The sequence below is a fragment of the Hippichthys cyanospilos genome, chromosome 16 (assembly GCF_059441005.1).
Source record: "Hippichthys cyanospilos isolate Australia breed blue-spotted pipefish chromosome 16, RoL_Hcya_1.0, whole genome shotgun sequence".
NCBI lineage: Eukaryota > Metazoa > Chordata > Actinopteri > Syngnathiformes > Syngnathidae > Hippichthys > Hippichthys cyanospilos.
Window position 1 is genome coordinate 876,101 of NC_142384.1, and position 22,536 is coordinate 898,636.

The following is a 22,536-nucleotide window of genomic DNA, read 5'->3' on the forward strand; positions in this document are numbered from 1 at the left end:
ATCTACAAAAGTGCAAGCAATCATCCTATGTGGGTCATCTAAGCACGACAGAATTTCAAAGGGAGGCAATGTATTTTTAGGGCCCGAGCAGCGACCGCTGCGAGGTCCTTCTTGTTCTTCTCCATATGATAATTATTATTATTAGGGCCCGAGCAGTGTCTGCTGCGAGACCCACTTGTTTTTCACCAGATTATTATAAGGGCCCATGCAGCGACCGCTGTCCCGCCCTCTTGTTCTTCTCCAGATTATTAGCGCCTAAGCATTTATTCTTCAATTTTGAGAATCCAAACATGCCCAAAAAAATCAACACATTTTGCACAGTTGTCGGGCATGACGAAAATTTTGATATTTCAGTGTTTCCCAAAACAATGCAAACAAATGGCTCTGTAGCGCCACCTAATGCAGAAAAAGTGCAGCCAGTCCCGGCCCGTTTGGTCTCGAGCTACGAAATTTTATAGGCATATGTAGGACCTCGAGACCTCCAAAAAAGTCAGCGTGGCAGATGCGCTCAGTTGTACAGAAAAAGATTTATGAATTTTTTAATGTGCCTTCAAAATATGTGTTACATTTTTTCTTCGCCAAGAGTGACAAAAACGTTAACTCTAGTGTACAAGCTTAAAAGAAATCTAAAACTTCACAGATACATGAAGACTCAGTCCTTTAACACCTCTGTACAAAAATGTTTGAAATAGCTTATAGCGCCGCCTAGTGGTTGATAAAAAATTTGTTTTTTTTTTACACTTTAATGTACTGTGCTGAGTGTGAGTAAATTAACTGAAAATTGGTCAAAAAACCATCAAGACATGGAACATGTTCTCAAATTTTACGGTTTTTCAAAAATGGGCGTGGCCTGCACGCCACAAGTTCGATGTCTTGCCAAAACGAAAAAAGCGGCTGTAATTCGACCCAAAATGGCTCTATGAGTGGAAGAAAAGCCTCCCAGTCCCGGCCCGTATGACCTAGAGCAGGGGTGGGCAACTCCAGCCCTCGAGGGCCGGTGTCCTGCATGTTTTCCAGTTTTCTCTCCCTAACACACCTGATTTATACCATTAGCTCATCAACAAGCTCTGCTGGAGCTTGAGAATAATCATTTGAATCAGGTGTGTTTGATAGAGAAAACAGGAAAACATGCAGGACACCGGCCCCCGAGGCCTGGACTTGCCCACCCCTGACCTAGAGCTACTAAAATTTGTAGGCATGTGTCGTACCTAGAGACCTACAAAAAAGTCAGTGCAAGCCATATGCTCAGATGTACAGAAAAAGAGTTACGAATTTTTGAATGTGCAATTTTGGCCCATTTTTGGACGTTTGGACATTTCTTTCTCCTTAAACGCCTGACCTGATCAATTTCAAATTTGCTGTGGTGCATTATCAGACTTAGGGACACAACTGGGCAACATTTGGTGAAGATCCGCCTAGTGGTTGATAAAATGTCATTTTTTTAAAACTTTCATGTACTATGCCAAGTCTGAGTAAACTAACTGAAATTTGGTCTGAATACCAATTAGACATGGAACATGAAAGTTCTCAAATTTTACGACTTTTCGATAATGGGCGTGGACTGCACGCCACTTCAAAATCAGATGTCTCGCCAAAACGAAAAAAGTGGCTGTAATTTAAAACTGTAATTGGACCTAGATGATCTGATCTTTTCAAAACTTCATTATTGGGATGGGAGTCCAATGTGAAACACACCTACAAGCCTATTTTTAATCGTAGTGTGAGTGCCACCTAGTGGCAGCAGAAAATATAGCAATTCCTTAATGTTTATATGTACTCTGCTGAGCCCCTTGAAGTGATATCGCTTAAATGTTGTCTGAAAAGCCATTGCCTTCCATCTAATAGTACGATGTTTCGACAATGGGCATGGCCTATACGGCAGCGCAGTCACACAACTGTAACAATAAAAACTGCTGTAACTCAACCCACATAATCCCACCATCTCTAAAATTGACATGTTTGATAAGAGTCCTGTACTAAAGTCTTCTACAAACTTAATTTCATCGTAGTGCTAACACAACCGTGTGGCACAAAATAATTTAACATCATTTTTGCATTTTATATATACAGTATCTCTTAAACCACAGGTGTCAAAGTCAAGACCTGGGGGCCAGATCCGGCCCGCCACCTCACTTTTTGAGGCCCTTGAAATGCTGATTTGACTTCAGGTTTCTGACTAAAATACCAAAATTGCAAGTTGTCTTTAACTTATAAAAATATGGGGAAAGAAAAAAAAGATTCTTACTCTCCAAATCTCTTTTGAACAGTTTTTGCCGGCTTCTGGTATCAAAGCTTGAAAAATTTGTGATCAACACACTTAAAATCAATTTGAATTTACAGTCATTTGAATTTAAACTCTTGACAGAAACTATCACTACAATGCAGCCCAAAATAAAAATTTGTTTGACACCACTGTCTTAAACCATTGATCTGATCAACTACAAATGGCACAACTGCTCAAAATTTCGTTAAGATAGGCTGTCGTATATGATGGGGGTGGGGCTTCAATATATGTTTTTCAAATTTCCTTCGCCACGAGTGAGAAAAACCTTAATAACTCAGCTGTACAAGCTTCAAAAAATCTGAAACTTCACAGATAAATTATGACTCATAGCCTTAATACATGTGTGATAATTTTCTAATTACTCAGCGCCACCTAGTTGCAGACAAAAATGTCTTTTTTTTTTTTTTTTTTTTTTTTTTTTTTTTTTTTTTTTTTTACTTTCATGCACTGTGCTAAGCCTATTTGAGGAAATTAACTGAAAATTACTCAGAAGAACATTGAGATAAGAAACATAAAGTTTCTCAAGTTTTATGACTTTTCGATAATGGGCGTGGCTTTTTTACACCCTCACAATCTGATGTCTGCGCAAAAAGGTAGAAGTTAATGTAATTGGACCCAGATGATCTTCTCTAAATTTCATTCATGTGATGGGAGTCCAATGCTCAACACATTTTTTTTTGTTGTTGTTGTGCGACTCCTACCTCGTGGCCACAAAGAAAACCCCCTATGATTTTACGTTTATGTTTTTTGTTGTAGTAATATCTCAAGTAATATCTCAGAATTTTTTTCTGACAGGTCCCCAGACACGCCTAATTTTCTCCACCAAATATTACGATATTTTGGTAATGGGTGTGGCTTTTACAGCAGTGCTCATTACAACGGTTCATCGTAACCGTAAATGCTGCTGTAATTTGAGATGCTCCCATCTTGTCACAACTTAACACATTGAATGAGAGTCAATTCCGTTAGACATCAACAAACATGTATTCCATTATTGTGCTAGCAGCACCTTGTAGCAGGAAATAATATAACACCTTTTTTGCGATTCTATTTACTTAGTTGAGCCTGTTGAACAAATGCTTATGAAAATTTGACCTTTTCTAAAACATTGGGTTCTAATGTTCACCTGCATATGCCCAAACATGTTCATACCCCGACCTGTTCATACCCTAACGTGCACAGGTCTGTGAATGCCTTGCAAACTGCGAACTAGAGCTTCCAGCTCTTTTTACATTTACTAAGTTTTGATTTGTTTTCTACAAAAAAAGCATGTGGACAACTGCTACCTTTTGAAGCTAACTATAAACTCTAGTTTTTATAGTGTTAAATAAAATGAAACAGAATTTTTTTTTTTAAAAAGGTAGAACAAGATACATTGTCATTTCATAGTACCAAAATATTATGTGAAAAACTGTTGCTCCAATGAAAAATATTTTTTAGTACATATATGACAAACAAGACATGAAAAGACTTGAAACTTTTTCAAGTGAGCACCTACATTGATAGTATGGGGAAAAGTATAGGGAAAACATGTGCCAGTTGTTAAATCTCTGAGCATATTGAGAGCATTATCAGTTACAATTGTTTGTAACATTTAGTACAGGTGTATATGACGAATGTGTTTTTGAATATTTTGAAGTTTGCATACATTGTTGTGTACTTTTGCGCCTCAGTGGCGCAGTGAATAGCACGTCCGCCTCACAATTAGAGGGACCTGATTTCAAAGCCACCTGGCTCCGACCTTCCTGTGTGGCCTTTCCCATGTTGTCTCTCCAGGCACTGCGGCTTCCTCCCACACTTCAAAAACATGCATGGTGCATTGCACATACTTAGGTGTGATTGGGTCTGTGTACTCTGCGATTGGCTTGCAACCAGTTCAGGGGTTCCCCCGCCTACTGCCTGAAGCCAGCTGGGACAGGCACCAGCAAGCCTGCGACCTTTGTGAGGATAAGCAGCTATAGAAAATGGATGGATGTTTTGTATTTTATCTTCTTTATTTTTATTTTGTTTTGTGGACATGCTGAAGTTTTCTGTTATTTTGTTTTCAGACCATTTGCTTTATGTTCTGTATGACTATTTTTTCTTGGTTAGCATTTATTTCAGTAGCATCTATTCCTTAACAAGTATAAGCTTAGTCCGAGCTAGACAGCAAGCTAAACTCTGAAGTGATGATGCAAGACGTACTCATAGTAGTTTGTAGCTTTGAATGCACATCTTGGCATCAACATCGACAGAGTGAAACTAAAAATAAGATAGTAAATTCAAACCAGCCATTTTCTTCGAAAGCACACATTCACCACAGGTGTAAAAGAGAAACTTAAATTAGCTGACAATTCAACAGCAGTTGTATTAAACTAACATCATTTGTTACTTTAGCTTTTAAATATCACCTTAATAATTTAACAAATATGAATACAGGCATTGGCCCTGCCTGTAAGAGTTTGTGCGTCTTGCTCGGCACGGATTTGAAACGCGTCTCTCAACTGTGTAGCTCCCACGTTTGCAATCTCAACACACTTCCTGGTTACGCAGCTTGCAGCAAAATAAAAGCATAGTGTCAAAACAAGAGTAGGTTCAAAGACATTAACTGAAACCTGCCTGAAAGGCAGAGCAGGAACATTTAAACTCACGGCCGCGAGAAAGCGACAAGACTGCATTCAAGCAGCGCAAGTTTGACAATCTCGAACGTGCTGCATGGCGACATCATGGCACATCATGTAGTACGGAAGCTGTCAGGAAGCGTATCGATTTCCGTTTACCGTTATATCGATTTAGTGACCTCTAATATCAATTTAAATCGAGGTAAGTGAAAGTCGTGATTCCAATGAAAATCTTTTTTTTTTTTTTTTTGGCACCCCTAATATTTTTACTTTCCACAGTTGAGTATTTTCATATAAATTTCATTTGCCGCATTGGTGATTTTATTTCTTATTAAAGATGAGTTTTATGGTACTGACATTTCTAACAAGGAAATAAAACTTGTTGGCGAGCCGTGCTTCTCACTGTTTAGCTTCGATGCCTCCTTTATGATGTCGTTCATTGCCACCAGCCATGAAGAATCCATCCAGCTATCATTTCTAACAAGGTAGTAAAGCCTCTTGTTGGTGAGGCATGCTTCTCACTGTGTAGCTGCGATGCCTCCTTTATGATGTCGTTCAGTGCCACCATGAAGAATCCATGAAGAATCCATCCAGCTATCACATTGATCGCTTATCCTCACAAGTGTTGCGAAGTGAAGGAGCCATCAACAGGCGTGTAACGCATGTAACACAAAACAGCATCTATGGCTTGCATTCACTCACACACCTTCCTGCCACATTGGTCCGCATGGGAACCCCTAGCAACAGTTTCACCTGCGGGTGACTGACATAGAATTTTTGACTGTGTGCGCCCAAACACAGATTTTTGCCACTTCTGTGTAAAATGTTCAAACTAAAAGATGATATCTGTTTCTTTGGCCAATGGTGAAAATCTCTCTACCTGAACGCTGGTTAGGCATTTTGGACCTAATCTTCATGCTGGGGGTCAAAGACCTCTTTATCCTCCATGCATGCCAAGAAGTAAAAAAAAAAAAACAGCAATTGCCATCTCATTATTCTCAAGGAGGCAGATTCAACTCTGCAAGGAGGCAATCATAGTCTGTTTAAAAGCCCTCTTTGTAGAATTAAGCAAAAAAGACAGAATGTGATAATGAGCCGTCAAACTGGTTAACAGCCCATACCTACCAAAAATTAGAGATCCTTTTAAAATTGATGAAAATACAACAAAGACTTGACAAGGAGGCTGTTAAGATGCCCACAGCTCATTCAAATTAGGTGCAAGGTAGGTGCAGAAACATCTGCTAGGTAGGGGCCGTTGAGTACAGTATCTGCATGGCAGTCATCCCAAAACAAGAAAGCCCACACGGTGCACAAGAAAGCTGAAGACAAGCATATTAAGGACCCATGTCATGTGTTCTGATGAGACCATGATTCATTTACTTGGTTCAGACTGAGTTGTGTGTATGGCGTCAACCAGGTGAGGGGTATAAAGAACAATTTGTCGAAGACCCCTAAAAGTCATTACCACCATCTGACATGTCAAATTGCTTCTCCTATTTAACCTCCTCACATCCTTATCTTCCTCCTTGCCAATTGTTCAAACATCCTCATTACTCTTCCACGGTTAGTCATCTTCGAACCTGTCCAATTTGTTTGAAATGGAGGTATTTGTAAATTAAAAACTGATCTTACTTGTGATATTATCCCAAGCTTTCTTTACCCAAGTGGTAACTGTTGTAAGATTGCAGTGTGGAAGGTTACATTTTGCTATTTCTCCCCCCACCTGCCCAACCATTCACTTTCAAGCACACATTCACGGACTGAAGGGGACAAGTCAAGCTGTCCTTTCATATTGCTTGAAAGTTCACTGGAAAGAAAAAAAAAGGGGGGGGGGGGGGGCACAGCCTTGTTGACAACAAAGTGGCAATTAGGCGGCGCTTAAGTTTTTTGCCATATTCTGTGCAAAATGGATGCATACTATATCAAATTTGAGGTATATATACCGTAATTTCCGCACTATAAAGCGCACCGGATTATAAGGCTCTTTGTAAATGAAATACTGATCATCTTACTTGTGATATTATCCCAAGCTTTCTTTACCCAAGTGGTAACTGTTGTAAGATTGCAGCGTGGAAGGTTACATTTTGCTATTTCTCCCCCCACCTGCCCAACCATTCACTTTCAAGCACACATTCACGGACTGAAGGGGACAAGTCAAGCTGTCCTTTCATATTGCTTGAAAGTTCACTGGAAAGAAAAAAAAAGGGGGGGGGGGGCACAGCCTTGTTGACAACAAAGTGGCAATTAGGCGGCGCTTAAGTTTTTTGCCATATTCTGTGCAAAATGGATGCATACTATATCAAATTTGAGGTATATATACCGTAATTTCCGCACTATAAAGCGCACCGGATTATAAGGCTCTTTGTAAATGAAATACTGATCATCTTACTTGTGATATTATCCCAAGCTTTCTTTACCCAAGTGGTAACTGTTGTAAGATTGCAGCGTGGAAGGTTACATTTTGCTATTTCTCCCCCCACCTGCTCAACTCCATTCACCTTCAAGCACACATTCACGGGCTGAAGGGGACAAGTCAAGCTGTCCTTTCATATTGCTTGAAAGTTCACTGGGGAAAAAAAAAGGGGGGGGGGAGCCACACAGCCTTGTTGTTGACAACAAAGTGACAGTTAGGCGGCGCTTGATAAGTTTTTTGCCATGTTCTGTGCAAAATGGATGCATACTTTATCAAATTAGAGGTATATATACCGTAATTTCCGCACAATAACGCGCACCGGATTATAAGGCGCACCATCAACGAATGGCCGAGTTTCTACAAAAAATTTCATATATAAAGCGCACCGCTCCATCCACTAGATAGAGTTGTGTTATGCAGCCACTAGATGGTGCTTCACTAAAGGGAATGTATTAAAAACAATCAGCAAAGTCATCAAACTTTATTCATAGTATATCAACTTTATTCATACAATATAAGTGTTGTATGGATACTATACCAACAAATGTTTGTTATTAAAAAAAAATCAGATAAAACAGAAAATGCGTTTTTGGTGATTGCTATTTAACTACTAAACAGGAGCCGCAGAGCGCAGAATAGATCCAGATCAAGCCATGCACTGCAATCCTTTTGATTTTCCCCTCAGCATGCATTATATACTTTTGACCAGCTATTTCGTTATGAGCACAAAGACGTTACGAATAAACGGAAGTCAGGGAAATTTAAACGACAAACATGCAACGGTAGAAGTGAGGAGCCAAGCACCGGTGAAGGCCTGGCGCCGCTGTCTTTTTAGTTTTTTCCTCAGCATGCATTATTTTCAACCCGCTATTTTGTTATGGAGCACAAAGAAGTTACAAATAAACGAAAGTCAGGGAAATTCAAACGACAAACATGCAACGGTATGAGTAGGGAGCCAAGCGCAGGTGAATGCGTGGTGCCGCGTGCATGCTTTATATATTTTTGACCTGCTATTTCGATATGGAGCACAAAGAAGTTACGAATAAATGATAGTCAGGGAAATTTAAACGACAAACATGAGTGTGGTGCCACACACTCTTAAGTCCTCAAAAAAAAAAAAAAAAAAAGGTTGGGCCTGTAAGTCAAGTTAATTGATCGCTCTGGGCCGAGTCGGTTTTAATACCCTCGAGCCAGGTTGGTTTGAACTGGATTTTTCAGGCATAAACTATAATTTATGCAGTCAGCACATGATATGATCCATATACTGCATAAGGCGCACCAGATTATAAGGAGCACCATCGGCTTTTTAAAAAAAATTAGGCTTTTGGGTGCGCCCTATAGTGCGGTAAATACGGTAATGATTTTAAGCCTTGTAAATGACATATTGTAATACAGTGGTTCTTAACTTAGGTTCGATCGAACTCTAGGGGTTCGGTGAGTCGGTCACAGGGGTTCGGTGGAGCCTCCGCCGCAGAGGTCCACCCCTGCAGTTAGTGGGCACAGTCATTGAAAGCGTCCTGCTTTCAAGATTTCCTACCATGCACGGTGTTGGTTTTGTTATTTGAACAAGGTGATATTAATGCGCAATTCATTTCGTGCACCAGTAAAAAAATCATATTTTATTTTTTTTACTAAAGAAGGGTTCGATGAATGAGCATATGAAACGGGTGGGGTTCGGTTCCTCCAACAAGGTTAAGAACCACTGCTGTAATACTTATTTTGCATTAAAAATAATGTTATTCAAAAAGATGTAGGAAAAAAATTGGCCTGTTTTGAGTTACACGGTTTCCAATGTGGACCCCGTTAATGTGGTGGATCTACACGAGGAAAAAAAAAATCAACTTTGAGAAATACCGTATTTTAATTTACCACTGTAAACGTTTTTCTATAGTAAAAAAATATGTATTATATATTTTGTTTAAAAATAAAACTGATTCAATAATGGTAAAAGTGACATTTAGTAAAAAGATTTTAAAATGAGGTATTTTAGAACTTTTTTGTCAAGGTTATCATACAGATTCAGACATTAGATTTTGATCTTGTCCCGTGAATCTGTGTTTTACTTTTGTTGCTAGTGGTTCAGACATTAATGGCTATATCTTGAGTTAATTTGGGGGAACAATACATGTATACAGTTATATAATGCAAGCTGTAAGCTTACTGCTTTTCATTGTGTCAAAGAGTCATGTCTTCAGTGTTGTCCCATGAAAAGATAATTATCTGCAGAAATGTGAGGTTTGTACTCAATTTTGTGAGGATATGTTCATGTCTGATTAAAATACAAGGTTAAGGTTTCTGGCTGTTATTCCACAAGCTATGTTTTGAGAAAATGTTTTTATGAATGTGTTTATTTTTATGAAAAACACCAACCTTGAAATATGGTAATGACAGCCATATGAGAAAATGTTTTTATGAATGTGTTTGTTTCTATGAAAAACACCTACCTTGAAATATGGTGGTGACAGCCAATACTTGAGCATTCATAGATTTCATTGGACCCTGTTGAATACACATGTACTGTGTGTCTGATATTGTTCTTGTACTTGACAATACAAGTACAATATCAGACATACATGTGTTTTGGTTTATTTGTATGAGTGTAGATTTTTTTAGGCTTTGGATTTGAGTCCTTCACACTAAAAATCATTTGAACAGTGTCTCTTTATTGCTCAACACTCACTTTGTTTTGACAATGAATGAGTATCCCATGCAGAAGACTTATATTCACCCAGTAAATTCACCCTCTGTTTTAAAGGTGAATATGTGTGTCTTTCCTCCTTAAAGGACTTAACTGACTCTGACCATGAGCTGTCCACTATTGAGAGGCTGGGGGCTGCACCTGGATTCAAATGGGAAAGCAGCGTAGGTGAACCCATTCCACCACTACTTCCCACTAAGCTTGCCTTGCCTTGCACCTCTTCTCTTTATACTTAACCCGTTGCTTTGTAAAACAACTATGCAGACTTTTCCCTTTTGATCTTTTGGCGCTTGCACTTGACCACTGATTCCATTTGGTTCCCCTTTTGGTTTTAATACCGTTTCGTGTTTTGAGCTTCAAAATGTTTGAGTGCCTTGTTTGAGTTAACAAAGAAAATATTATTTTAACTTAACCACCAAGTGTTAAATATTGTTAAAAGTGTAGGAGACACCATTTTTATAAATTGTAACAATTTATTATACAATGTAAGATTCATGACACAAAGAATGTTTTATTTTTTCTTGAATCAATGCACATTGACAGAGTATTTCATGGATTTTTATTTATGCTTGAAAATCAGTCTTCACTAGGCAAGCAGCAGGGGCGAACCGGAAATTTTAATTAAGCCACTTTGGAGTTGATAGATTGACTGTACAGTGCGCCAATTCATTCTTTGAACAATCGTTTTATTGTTTGGTTTAATTTGACAAAGTTGTAACGTTGCGTTATTGGCTTTTGTTTGCTTGATGCCAGCTTCGGAGCATGTTGACGAGACTACCCTTTGATGTGATGACGTCACACATATACAGTATCAAACCCGGACGGGTGACCAATGAGCTCGTTTGCTACATCTTTTTCTGAGTCCTTTTCATCACGTTTTTTGTCAGGCAATCATTGGTATTGTGTAATTTGTACTTGTACACTTTCTTGAAAAATCTTTTGCAGTTACTTTGTTTGGTGTCCCATACACTTGAAAGCAGGTGAGCTCAATGCATCAACCAGGGTTGCCTGCCCGAGGTAGTGTTGGTCGACCACATGACATCGCACCATTGTGTTTTGGCATCAGGAACTGCTCACTCTCTGGGAGCAAAATATTATCAAATAGACCATTGGGGAGCAAGGAACTGACTGACCAACTGACTGACTTGACTTGACCTCATTTGACTTGACTTGACTGACTTATTGATTTTGTGGCTAAGCGCTTGTCAGCATGAAAGGTTCCACATTTTACCTTTAATTGATACTTAAAGGGGTTGGTGTGATGGTAGTTTAAAGTTGCTCCTTTTTAAAAAATGTTGTGCTGTATATTTATACTTGCATGTTTCAGTTTAAACTGAAATCCCTTCAAAAAGTGAAATCCCCGAAGTCACCCTCTCCCCTAGGCATTTTAATGCATGTGTATGGGGGAAGAATTTTTTAATGTGAAAAGTACCGTATTTATATTTTACATATTTGAGACAAAGATTACTGCAGTACGCGTATTTACTGAAATCTTCAATTATTAAACCTTATACAGTAACTACTGTTATCCCTTCCCTTTTCCAACAATTGGCGCAATCTCATTTACTCTTTCCAGGTGAACACAACTAGCAATCAAATTAGAGACCAAGCTATCAATCAGTGTGCTTTCACTAGCTCTGATTGGCTAGTTTTGTGGAATATTCGTAACGTGTGTGCAGAGAGGACACAACTCAAGCGAGTGAGAGCTAGATGATGAACGAGGGAGGGAGGGCTATTGTGAGCACGCAAAAAATAATTTTGAAATAAAAATTACTCAGCAGCTCTAAAATTGAAAAATGTGCAGCTAATCCATGCGGAATTGGTAATGAAAGCCAAAACATAATATGTAATACAGTATACCATGTCTACTTCACGTTTCAGCAGATTTTTACTTTTTGCAGGTGGTTTTGGTCTCCATTAACTGCGAAAAATGAGGGAACACTGTGTATTTACTTAAACATGACTATTGTTGTTTCCTTTCAGAGAGGTACACTCTCAATTATGTGGCTTTACATTGCCACTTTCATAGGACTTGTGCAATTTTAGAAAAAATATGAATCAGTTATTTTTGAATGACATGGAGGTTTTTTTTCACACATCCTACTTTTTAGTTTTTACTTCTAGAAAATATATTAAAATATAATATTTTATTCCACATCATGATTGTGTTGTCACTTGTGTTGATTTTTTATGTGTGGCAAAAGGTCGAAAAGTCATTAAAGTTAAACACTGCCTTTAAAGCACTTAGGCTTTCAGTTTTCTAGTTAAACACATTCACAATGTTGAATAATTTAAAAAAAATCACTAAATGTTACTTAACTACGATATTTTTTTTGGGTCCATTGTATACATTTGTTCTTTGCTGGCAGGTATATAATATTGTGTATGTTTTAATAACGTTCTTAGCACTTTGAATTTTAGTTTAGGCCCTCTTCTGTGTGGGTTTTTACATTCTGGTGCTTTATGGGGTTTCTCTAGCTACTACAGCTTAATCCAGTGCTCCAAAAACATGCGTCCTAATTTAATAGAAAACTTAACCTAAGTTTACATTGATATCATATGAAATCTTTGTTGAATAACCCACATTTGGTCAAGTGTAACAGAAAATGGATGGCTATTCTGGGAATTACGTTGCATTTTGCTGTTTTTCAATAAAATTACATTTCCTAATAGTGTCACAGGAGAGCAAAATTTGCCTTGATTATACTCCATTGTACTGAATACATGCTACAATTAGGTATGTTTCCTATGAGCAAATTCCAACTGAACTGTTTTCTGTTACAGCCTGTGAAGGATGACCCACATTTTCATCACTTCTTGCTTAGCCAGTCTGAAAAGGTAAGACTAAAAATACTTCTAGCTGTTTACAAACTCAGTGTGGGAAGTTGCCTCTTATTTTAAAGCAACTGTTGTATTGTGGATTTCAAAATGGGAAGCTTAATCAACCCCCTCAAAATATGGAATGCTTTATATGTACTTTATTGTTGTATCCTTTATTCTTTTAGCCTGCCTCATCCATGGAACCGATTAGCAAGCGCCTAAAAATCATTGAAGAGGTATGGATTACTTTTTTTTTTTTTTAAATGAATTAGTTTTGAAATCAATGGTCAATCACTCTACACATTATTGTGTGAAGGTGGAACCTTCACACATATGTTATTGTGCTCGGCCATTTTCTTTATTGTGTGAAGGTGGAACCTTCACACATATGTTATTGTGTTCGGCCATTTTCTTTATTATTATTATTGTGTGAAGGTGGAACCTTCACACATATGTTATTGTGTTCGGCCATTTTCTTTATTATTATTATTATTATTATTATTCTACTTCTGCCTGTTTTTCGACGGGTTTCAGCTCATTCCCAGTTTATCCGATTCACACCGTTCCAATTTCACATTATTCCAGTAAAGCGCCCGAAGGGCGTTTCCATTTTTGGAATTCCAAGTATTCACAGTTTTCCCAGAATTCCCGGTTTTCCACCCCAAAAAGTCCCATTGACTAACATTGGGTCATATTTTGTTTCATTATTACAGCTCTCCCTTTTCATATTTTCAATATTTAACTTATTCATCTCGTTATAGGGATCCTTCCTATCATTCCAGTAATTAATACATTCCAATATTTTCCCATAATTCCATATTTTTCATCCTTCAAATATTCATAATTCATTTCCAATGGGAGGGCTTCCCATTCATTCCCAATGGGAGATTAAACATTTCACATTTTGAGCTTTCCTATTTCATATTCATAACATTTAACTCATACATTTCGCCTGTTGGCTCATTCCCACTATTGTAACAATTAATAATTTTCAATATTTTCCCATAATTACATATTTTTCATGTATAACAACTCATAATTCATTCCCAGTGGCGGACTTAACATTTTTTATTTAAAGCTTCTCCACTTCACACTCACATTAATCAGTTAATACATTCCCCAATTTGAATACTACTCATATTCACACCTTCCAGTAATTCATAACTATTTTCATATTTTTACCCATAATTCCTCATTCCCATTTTCCTCATCCAAAACTTTGTAACCTTCTATCTTGGCCATTCCTGCTCCGATTCCCACCGTTCCAACTTTAATGGATTCCCCCAATTCCCACCATTTCATTTGTGTATCCCCTTTCCTCTTCCCATGATTCAAAAATTACCCACAATTCCACTTTATCAGTTTTTCCCCTCTATCTTTTCCATTCTTTATCCGATTCTGACCATTCCAACTTTAATCAATTCCCCCAATGCCCGCCACTCCATTTTTACCCACAATTCAAAAATTACCCATAATTCCACTTTTTCAGTTTTTCCCTTCTATCTTTGCCATTCTTCATCCGATTCTGACCGTTCCAACTTTCATCAATTCCCCCGATGCCCGCCACTCCATTTTTACCCACAATTCAAAAATTACCCATAATTCCACTTTTTCAGTTTTTCCCTTCTATCTTTGCCATTCTTCATCCAATTGCGACCGTTCCAACTTGAATCAATTCCCCCAATTCCCGCCATTACATGGTGGTATCTATTTTCTTCTTACCTGAATTAAAAAATTACCCACAATTCCACTTTTTCAGTTTTTCCCTTCTATCTTTTCCATTCTTCATCCGATTGTGACCGTTCCAACATTAATCAATTCCCCTGATGCCCGCCACTCCATTTTTACCCACAATTCAAAAATTACCCATAATTCCACTTTTTCAGTTTTTCCCTTCTATCTTTGCCATTCTTCATCCGATTCTGACCGTTCCAACTTTCATCAATTCCCCCGATGCCCGCCACTCCATTTTTACCCACAATTCAAAAATTACCCATAATTCCACTTTTTCAGTTTTTCCCTTCTATCTTTGCCATTCTTCATCCGATTCTGACCGTTCCAACTTTAATCAATTCCCCCAATGCCCGCCACTCCATTTTTACCCACAATTCAAAAATTACCCATAATTCCACTTTTTCAGTTTTTCCCTTCTATCTTCACCATTCTTCATCCGATTTTTACCGTTCTAACTTTAATCCATTCTCCCAATGCCCGCCACTCCATTTTTACTCACAATTCAAAAATTTCCCACAATTCCACTTTTTCAGTTTTTCCCTTCTACCTTTGCCATTCTTCATCCGATTGCGACCGTTCCAAGTTTAATCGATTCATCCAATTCCCCCCATTCAATGGTAGTTTGAATTTTCTTCTTTCCAGAGTTCAAAAATTACCCACAATTCCACTTTTTCAGTTTATCACTTCTATCTTTGTCATTCTTCATCCGATTCGGACCGTTCCAACTTTAATCAATTCCCCCAATTCCCACCATTCCACATCATTCAACACCTTTGCCTTCAGAGGTTACACCTTCACACGCAATTTCTTCAGAAATTGCAAATATTCTAGTTGTGTGAAGGTGGAACCTTCACACATATGTTATTGTGCTCGGCCATTTTCTTTATTATTATTATTATTATTCTTATTCTGCCTGTTTTTCGACGGATTTCAGCTCATTCCCAGTTTATCCGATTCACACCGTTCCAATTTCACATTATTCCAGTTAAGCGCCCGAAGGGCGTTTCCATTTTTGGAATTCCAAGTATTCACAGTTTTCCCAGAATTCCCGGTTTTCCACCCCAAAAAGTCCCATTGACTTACATTGGGTCATTTTTTGTTTCATTATTACAGCTCTCCCTTTTCATATTTTCAATATTTAACTTATTCATCTCGTTATAGGGATCCTTCCTATCATTCCAGTAATTAATACATTCCAATATTTTCCCATAATTCCATATTTTTCATCCTTCAAATATTCATAATTCATTTCCAATGGGAGGGCTTCCCATTCATTCCCAATGGGAGATTAAACATTTTACATTTTGAGCTTTCCTATTTCATATTCATAACATTTATCTCATACATTTCGCCTTATGGCTCATTCCCACCATTGTAACAGTTAATAATTATTAATATTTTCCCATAATTCAATATTTTTCATTTATAACAATTCATAATTCATTCCCAGTGGTGGATTTAACATTTTTTACTTGAAGCTTCTCCACTTCACACTCACATTAATCAGTTAATACATTCCCCAATATCAATACTACTCATATTCACACCTTCCAGTAATTCATAACTATTTTCATATTTTTACCCATAATTCCTCATTCCCATTTTCCTCATCCAAAACTTTGTAACCTTCTATCTTGGCCATTCCTGCTCCGATTCCCACCGTTCCAACTTTAATGGATTCCCCCAATTCCCACCATTTCATTTGTGTATCCCCTTTCCTCTTCCCATGATTCAAAAATTACCCACAATTCCACTTTATCAGTTTTTCCCCTCTATCTTTTCCATTCTTTATCCGATTCTGACCATTCCAACTTTAATCAATTCCCCCAATGCCCGCCACTCCATTTTTACCCACAATTCAAAAATTACCCATAATTCCACTTTTTCAGTTTTTCCCTTCTATCTTTGCCATTCTTCATCCGATTCTGACCGTTCCAACTTTCATCAATTCCCCCGATGCCCGCCACTCCATTTTTACCCACAATTCAAAAATTACCCATAATTCCACTTTTTCAGTTTTTCCCTTCTATCTTTGCCATTCTTCATCCAATTGCGACCGTTCCAACTTGAATCAATTCCCCCAATTCCCGCCATTACATGGTGGTATCTATTTTCTTCTTACCTGAATTAAAAAATTACCCACAATTCCACTTTTTCAGTTTTTCCCTTCTATCTTTTCCATTCTTCATCCGATTGTGACCGTTCCAACATTAATCAATTCCCCTGATGCCCGCCACTCCATTTTTACCCACAATTCAAAAATTACCCATAATTCCACTTTTTCAGTTTTTCCCTTCTATCTTTGCCATTCTTCATCCGATTCTGACCGTTCCAACTTTCATCAATTCCCCCGATGCCCGCCACTCCATTTTTACCCACAATTCAAAAATTACCCATAATTCCACTTTTTCAGTTTTTCCCTTCTATCTTTGCCATTCTTCATCCGATTCTGACCGTTCCAACTTTCATCAATTCCCCCAATGCCCGCCACTCCATTTTTACCCACAATTCAAAAATTACCCATAATTCCACTTTTTCAGTTTTTCCCTTCTATCTTCACCATTCTTCATCCGATTTTTACCGTTCTAACTTTAATCCATTCTCCCAATGCCCGCCACTCCATTTTTACTCACAATTCAAAAATTTCCCACAATTCCACTTTTTCAGTTTTTCCCTTCTACCTTTGCCATTCTTCATCCGATTGCGACCGTTCCAAGTTTAATCGATTCATCCAATTCCCCCCATTCAATGGTAGTTTGAATTTTCTTCTTTCCAGAGTTCAAAAATTACCCACAATTCCACTTTTTCAGTTTATCACTTCTATCTTTGTCATTCTTCATCCGATTCGGACCGTTCCAACTTTAATCAATTCCCCCAATTCCCACCATTCCACATCATTCAACACCTTTGCCTTCAGAGGTTACACCTTCACACGCAATTTCTTCAGAAATTGCAAATATTCTAGTTATTATTATTATTCTTATTCTGCCTGTTTTTCGACGGGTTTCAGCTCATTCCCAGTTTATCCGATTCACACCGTTCCAATTTCACATTATTCCAGTAAAGCGCCCGAAGGGCGTTTCCATTTTTGGAATTCCAAGTATTCACAGTTTTCCCAGAATTCCCGGTTTTCCACCCCAAAAAGTCCCATTGACTAACATTGGGTCATATTTTGTTTCATTATTACAGCTCTCCCTTTTCATATTTTCAATATTTAACTTATTCATCTCGTTATAGGGATCCTTCCTATCATTCCAGTAATTAATACATTCCAATATTTTCCCATAATTCCATATTTTTCATCCTTCAAATATTCATAATTCATTTCCAATGGGAGGGCTTCCCATTCATTCCCAATGGGAGATTAAACATTTCACATTTTGAGCTTTCCTATTTCATATTCATAACATTTAACTCATACATTTCGCCTGTTGGCTCATTCCCACTATTGTAACAATTAATAATTTTCAATATTTTCCCATAATTACATATTTTTCATGTATAACAACTCATAATTCATTCCCAGTGGCGGACTTAACATTTTTTATTTAAAGCTTCTCCACTTCACACTCACATTAATCAGTTAATACATTCCCCAATTTGAATACTACTCATATTCACACCTTCCAGTAATTCATAACTATTTTCATATTTTTACCCATAATTCCTCATTCCCATTTTCCTCATCCAAAACTTTGTAACCTTCTATCTTGGCCATTCCTGCTCCGATTCCCACCGTTCCAACTTTAATGGATTCCCCCAATTCCCACCATTTCATTTGTGTATCCCCTTTCCTCTTCCCATGATTCAAAAATTACCCACAATTCCACTTTATCAGTTTTTCCCCTCTATCTTTTCCATTCTTTATCCGATTCTCACCATTCCAACTTTAATCAATTCCCCCAATGCCCGCCACTCCATTTTTACCCACAATTCAAAAATTACCCATAATTCCACTTTTTCAGTTTTTCCCTTCTATCTTTGCCATTCTTCATCCGATTCTGACCGTTCCAACTTTCATCAATTCCCCCGATGCCCGCCACTCCATTTTTACCCACAATTCAAAAATTACCCATAATTCCACTTTTTCAGTTTTTCCCTTCTATCTTTGCCATTCTTCATCCAATTGCGACCGTTCCAACTTGAATCAATTCCCCCAATTCCCGCCATTACATGGTGGTATCTATTTTCTTCTTACCTGAATTAAAAAATTACCCACAATTCCACTTTTTCAGTTTTTCCCTTCTATCTTTTCCATTCTTCATCCGATTGTGACCGTTCCAACATTAATCAATTCCCCTGATGCCCGCCACTCCATTTTTACCCACAATTCAAAAATTACCCATAATTCCACTTTTTCAGTTTTTCCCTTCTATCTTTGCCATTCTTCATCCGATTCTGACCGTTCCAACTTTCATCAATTCCCCCGATGCCCGCCACTCCATTTTTACCCACAATTCAAAAATTACCCATAATTCCACTTTTTCAGTTTTTCCCTTCTATCTTTGCCATTCTTCATCCGATTCTGACCGTTCCAACTTTCATCAATTCCCCCAATGCCCGCCACTCCATTTTTACCCACAATTCAAAAATTACCCATAATTCCACTTTTTCAGTTTTTCCCTTCTATCTTCACCATTCTTCATCCGATTTTTACCGTTCTAACTTTAATCCATTCTCCCAATGCCCGCCACTCCATTTTTACTCACAATTCAAAAATTTCCCACAATTCCACTTTTTCAGTTTTTCCCTTCTACCTTTGCCATTCTTCATCCGATTGCGACCGTTCCAAGTTTAATCGATTCATCCAATTCCCCCCATTCAATGGTAGTTTGAATTTTCTTCTTTCCAGAGTTCAAAAATTACCCACAATTCCACTTTTTTAGTTTATCACTTCTATCTTTGTCATTCTTCATCCGATTCGGACCGTTCCAACTTTAATCAATTCCCCCAATTCCCACCATTCCACATCATTCAACACCTTTGCCTTCAGAGGTTACACCTTCACACGCAATTTCTTCAGAAATTGCAAATATTCTAGTTATTATTCTTATTCTGCCTGTTTTTCGACGGATTTCAGCTCATTCCCAGTTTATCCGATTCACACCGTTCCAATTTGACACTATTCCAGTTAAGCGCCCGAAGGGCGTTTCCATTTTTGGAATTCCAAGTATTCACAGTTTTCCCAGAATTCCAGGTTTTCCACCCCAAAAAGGCCCATTGACTTACATTGGGTCATTTTTTGTTTCATTATTACAGCTTTCCCTTTTCATATTTTCAATATTTAACTCATTCATCTCGTTTTAGGGATCCTTCCCATCATTCCAGTAATTAATACATTCCAATATTTTCCCATAATTCCATATTTTTCATCCTTCAAATATTCATAATTCATTTCCAATGGGAGGGCTTCCCATTCATTCCCAATGGGAGATTAAACATTTCACATTTTGAGCTTTCCTATTTCATATTCATAACATTTATCTCATACATTTCGCCTTATGGCTCATTCCCACCATTGTAACAGTTAATAATTATTAATATTTTCCCATAATTACATATTTTTCATGTATAACAATTCATATTTCATTCCCAGTGGTGGATTTAACATGTTTTACTTGAAGCTTCTCCACTTCACACTCACATTAATCAGTCAATACATTCCCCAATATCAATACTACTCATATTCACACCTTCCAGTAATTCATAACTATTTTCATATTTTTACCCATAATTCCTCATTCCCATTTTCCTCACCAAACTTTGTAACCTTCTATCTTGGCCATTCCTGCTCCGATTCCCACCGTTCCAACTTTAATGGATTCCCCCAATTCCCACCATTTCATTTGTGTATCCCCTTTCCTCTTCCCATGATTCAAAAATTACCCACAATTCCACTTTATCAGTTTTTCCCCTCTATCTTTTCCATTCTTTATCCGATTCTGACCATTCCAACTTTAATCAATTCCCCCAATGCCCGCCACTCCATTTTTACCCACAATTCAAAAATTACCCATAATTCCACTTTTTCAGTTTTTCCCTTCTATCTTTGCCATTCTTCATCCGATTCTGACCGTTCCAACTTTCATCAATTCCCCCGATGCCCGCCACTCCATTTTTACCCACAATTCAAAAATTACCCATAATTCCACTTTTTCAGTTTTTCCCTTCTATCTTTGCCATTCTTCATCCAATTGCGACCGTTCCAACTTGAATCAATTCCCCCAATTCCCGCCATTACATGGTGGTATCTATTTTCTTCTTACCTGAATTAAAAAATTACCCACAATTCCACTTTTTCAGTTTTTCCCTTCTATCTTTTCCATTCTTCATCCGATTGTGACCGTTCCAACATTAATCAATTCCCCTGATGCCCGCCACTCCATTTTTACCCACAATTCAAAAATTACCCATAATTCCACTTTTTCAGTTTTTCCCTTCTATCTTTGCCATTCTTCATCCGATTCTGACCGTTCCAACTTTCATCAATTCCCCCGATGCCCGCCACTCCATTTTTACCCACAATTCAAAAATTACCCATAATTCCACTTTTTCAGTTTTTCCCTTCTATCTTTGCCATTCTTCATCCGATTCTGACCGTTCCAACTTGAATCAATTCCCCCAATGCCCGCCACTCCATTTTTACCCACAATTCAAAAATTACCCATAATTCCACTTTTTCAGTTTTTCCCTTCTATCTTCACCATTCTTCATCCGATTTTTACCGTTCTAACTTTAATCCATTCTCCCAATGCCCGCCACTCCATTTTTACTCACAATTCAAAAATTTCCCACAATTCCACTTTTTCAGTTTTTCCCTTCTACCTTTGCCATTCTTCATCCGATTGCGACCGTTCCAAGTTTAATCGATTCATCCAATTCCCCCCATTCAATGGTAGTTTGAATTTTCTTCTTTCCAGAGTTCAAAAATTACCCACAATTCCACTTTTTTAGTTTATCACTTCTATCTTTGTCATTCTTCATCCGATTCGGACCGTTCCAACTTTAATCAATTCCCCCAATTCCCACCATTCCACATCATTCAACACCTTTGCCTTCAGAGGTTACACCTTCACACGCAATTTCTTCAGAAATTGCAAATATTCTAGTTAATAATGGCTTTTGATTTTGTAGGACACGGCATCAACATCCATTCAAGCGGCAGACAGCACAGCCATTAATGGTAGCATCACACCCACAGATAAAAGGTATGAACACGCCTCACTGCATTGTTAGTTGATGTGCCAAACTTTATCAACCAAATGACTTAATTTGTTTTGTAATGTTTACAGATTGTTCTTTGGTTGAAACTAAATGTAGTACAGAAAACAGATTTAAAGATTATTTAAAATAATGCACCTCAAAAATACCTGTCCACAGTTGCTTTTCCAAACGACATCCGCGATCATTGCTGCATTGCTTGTGTCAGAAACACTAAAATGCAAAAATCAAAGTGTCGGATCACCATCAAATACTCTTTTAAGCACTTTTTTGAGCAAGCTTTTCTCCATGATCTGTCTTGGGTGAACTGGCAACAGGTATCTTTAATTCCCTCTGTTGATGATGCTGTGACCTGTTTTCACCAGAACTTCCTTTCTGTCATTAATGAATATGCACCCTTCAAAAAATAAAGAAATTAAAGATAGGCACAATCCCTGGTTCACCAGAGATCTAGTTGAACATTTATTTGAGCGGAACAAAAATGTTTTTCAGCCAGAAAAACAAACTCTACTCAAGACTGACAAAACTTAGAAAATGTAAAACTGAATATTGCCCGTCGTTAACTACCGAGACCTCAAATGACCATTCCAAATTTTGGATAACAATCAAAGCATTACAAAATAAATCATTGCTCGCAACTGCTCTTCCACAACGGTTGAAACAAAATAAATGCACCTCCCTGCTTGACTTGTGATAAACACAAAATGTCCAATCTGTTCAATTACCCCTTTAAAACTGTTGTTCATTTGACAATTTTCAGGCCATT

General features: G+C 37.8%; 1 protein-coding gene across 9 annotated transcripts in view; it reads left to right on the forward strand.

The window, feature by feature from the left end:
- glyr1 (glyoxylate reductase 1 homolog (Arabidopsis)) overlaps window positions 1-22,536 on the forward strand; it is a 91,901-nt gene that overhangs the window by 11,092 nt on the left and 58,273 nt on the right. For 8 of the 9 annotated variants that reach the window (XR_015868118.1, XR_015868119.1, XM_088436340.1 and 5 more), the window contains exons 6-9: window positions 10,082-10,159; window positions 12,780-12,833; window positions 13,001-13,051; window positions 21,684-21,757. Coding sequence is in view for 7 of the 9 variants with exons in the window: in XM_088436340.1 (XP_088292466.1) it covers window positions 10,082-10,159; window positions 12,780-12,833; window positions 13,001-13,051; window positions 21,684-21,757 (257 nt within the window). In the remaining 2 variants the exon portion in view is untranslated. The remainder of the gene's footprint in view (window positions 1-10,081; window positions 10,160-12,779; window positions 12,834-13,000; window positions 13,052-21,683; window positions 21,758-22,536) is intronic. The other variant, XM_088436338.1, reaches the window with a different exon arrangement.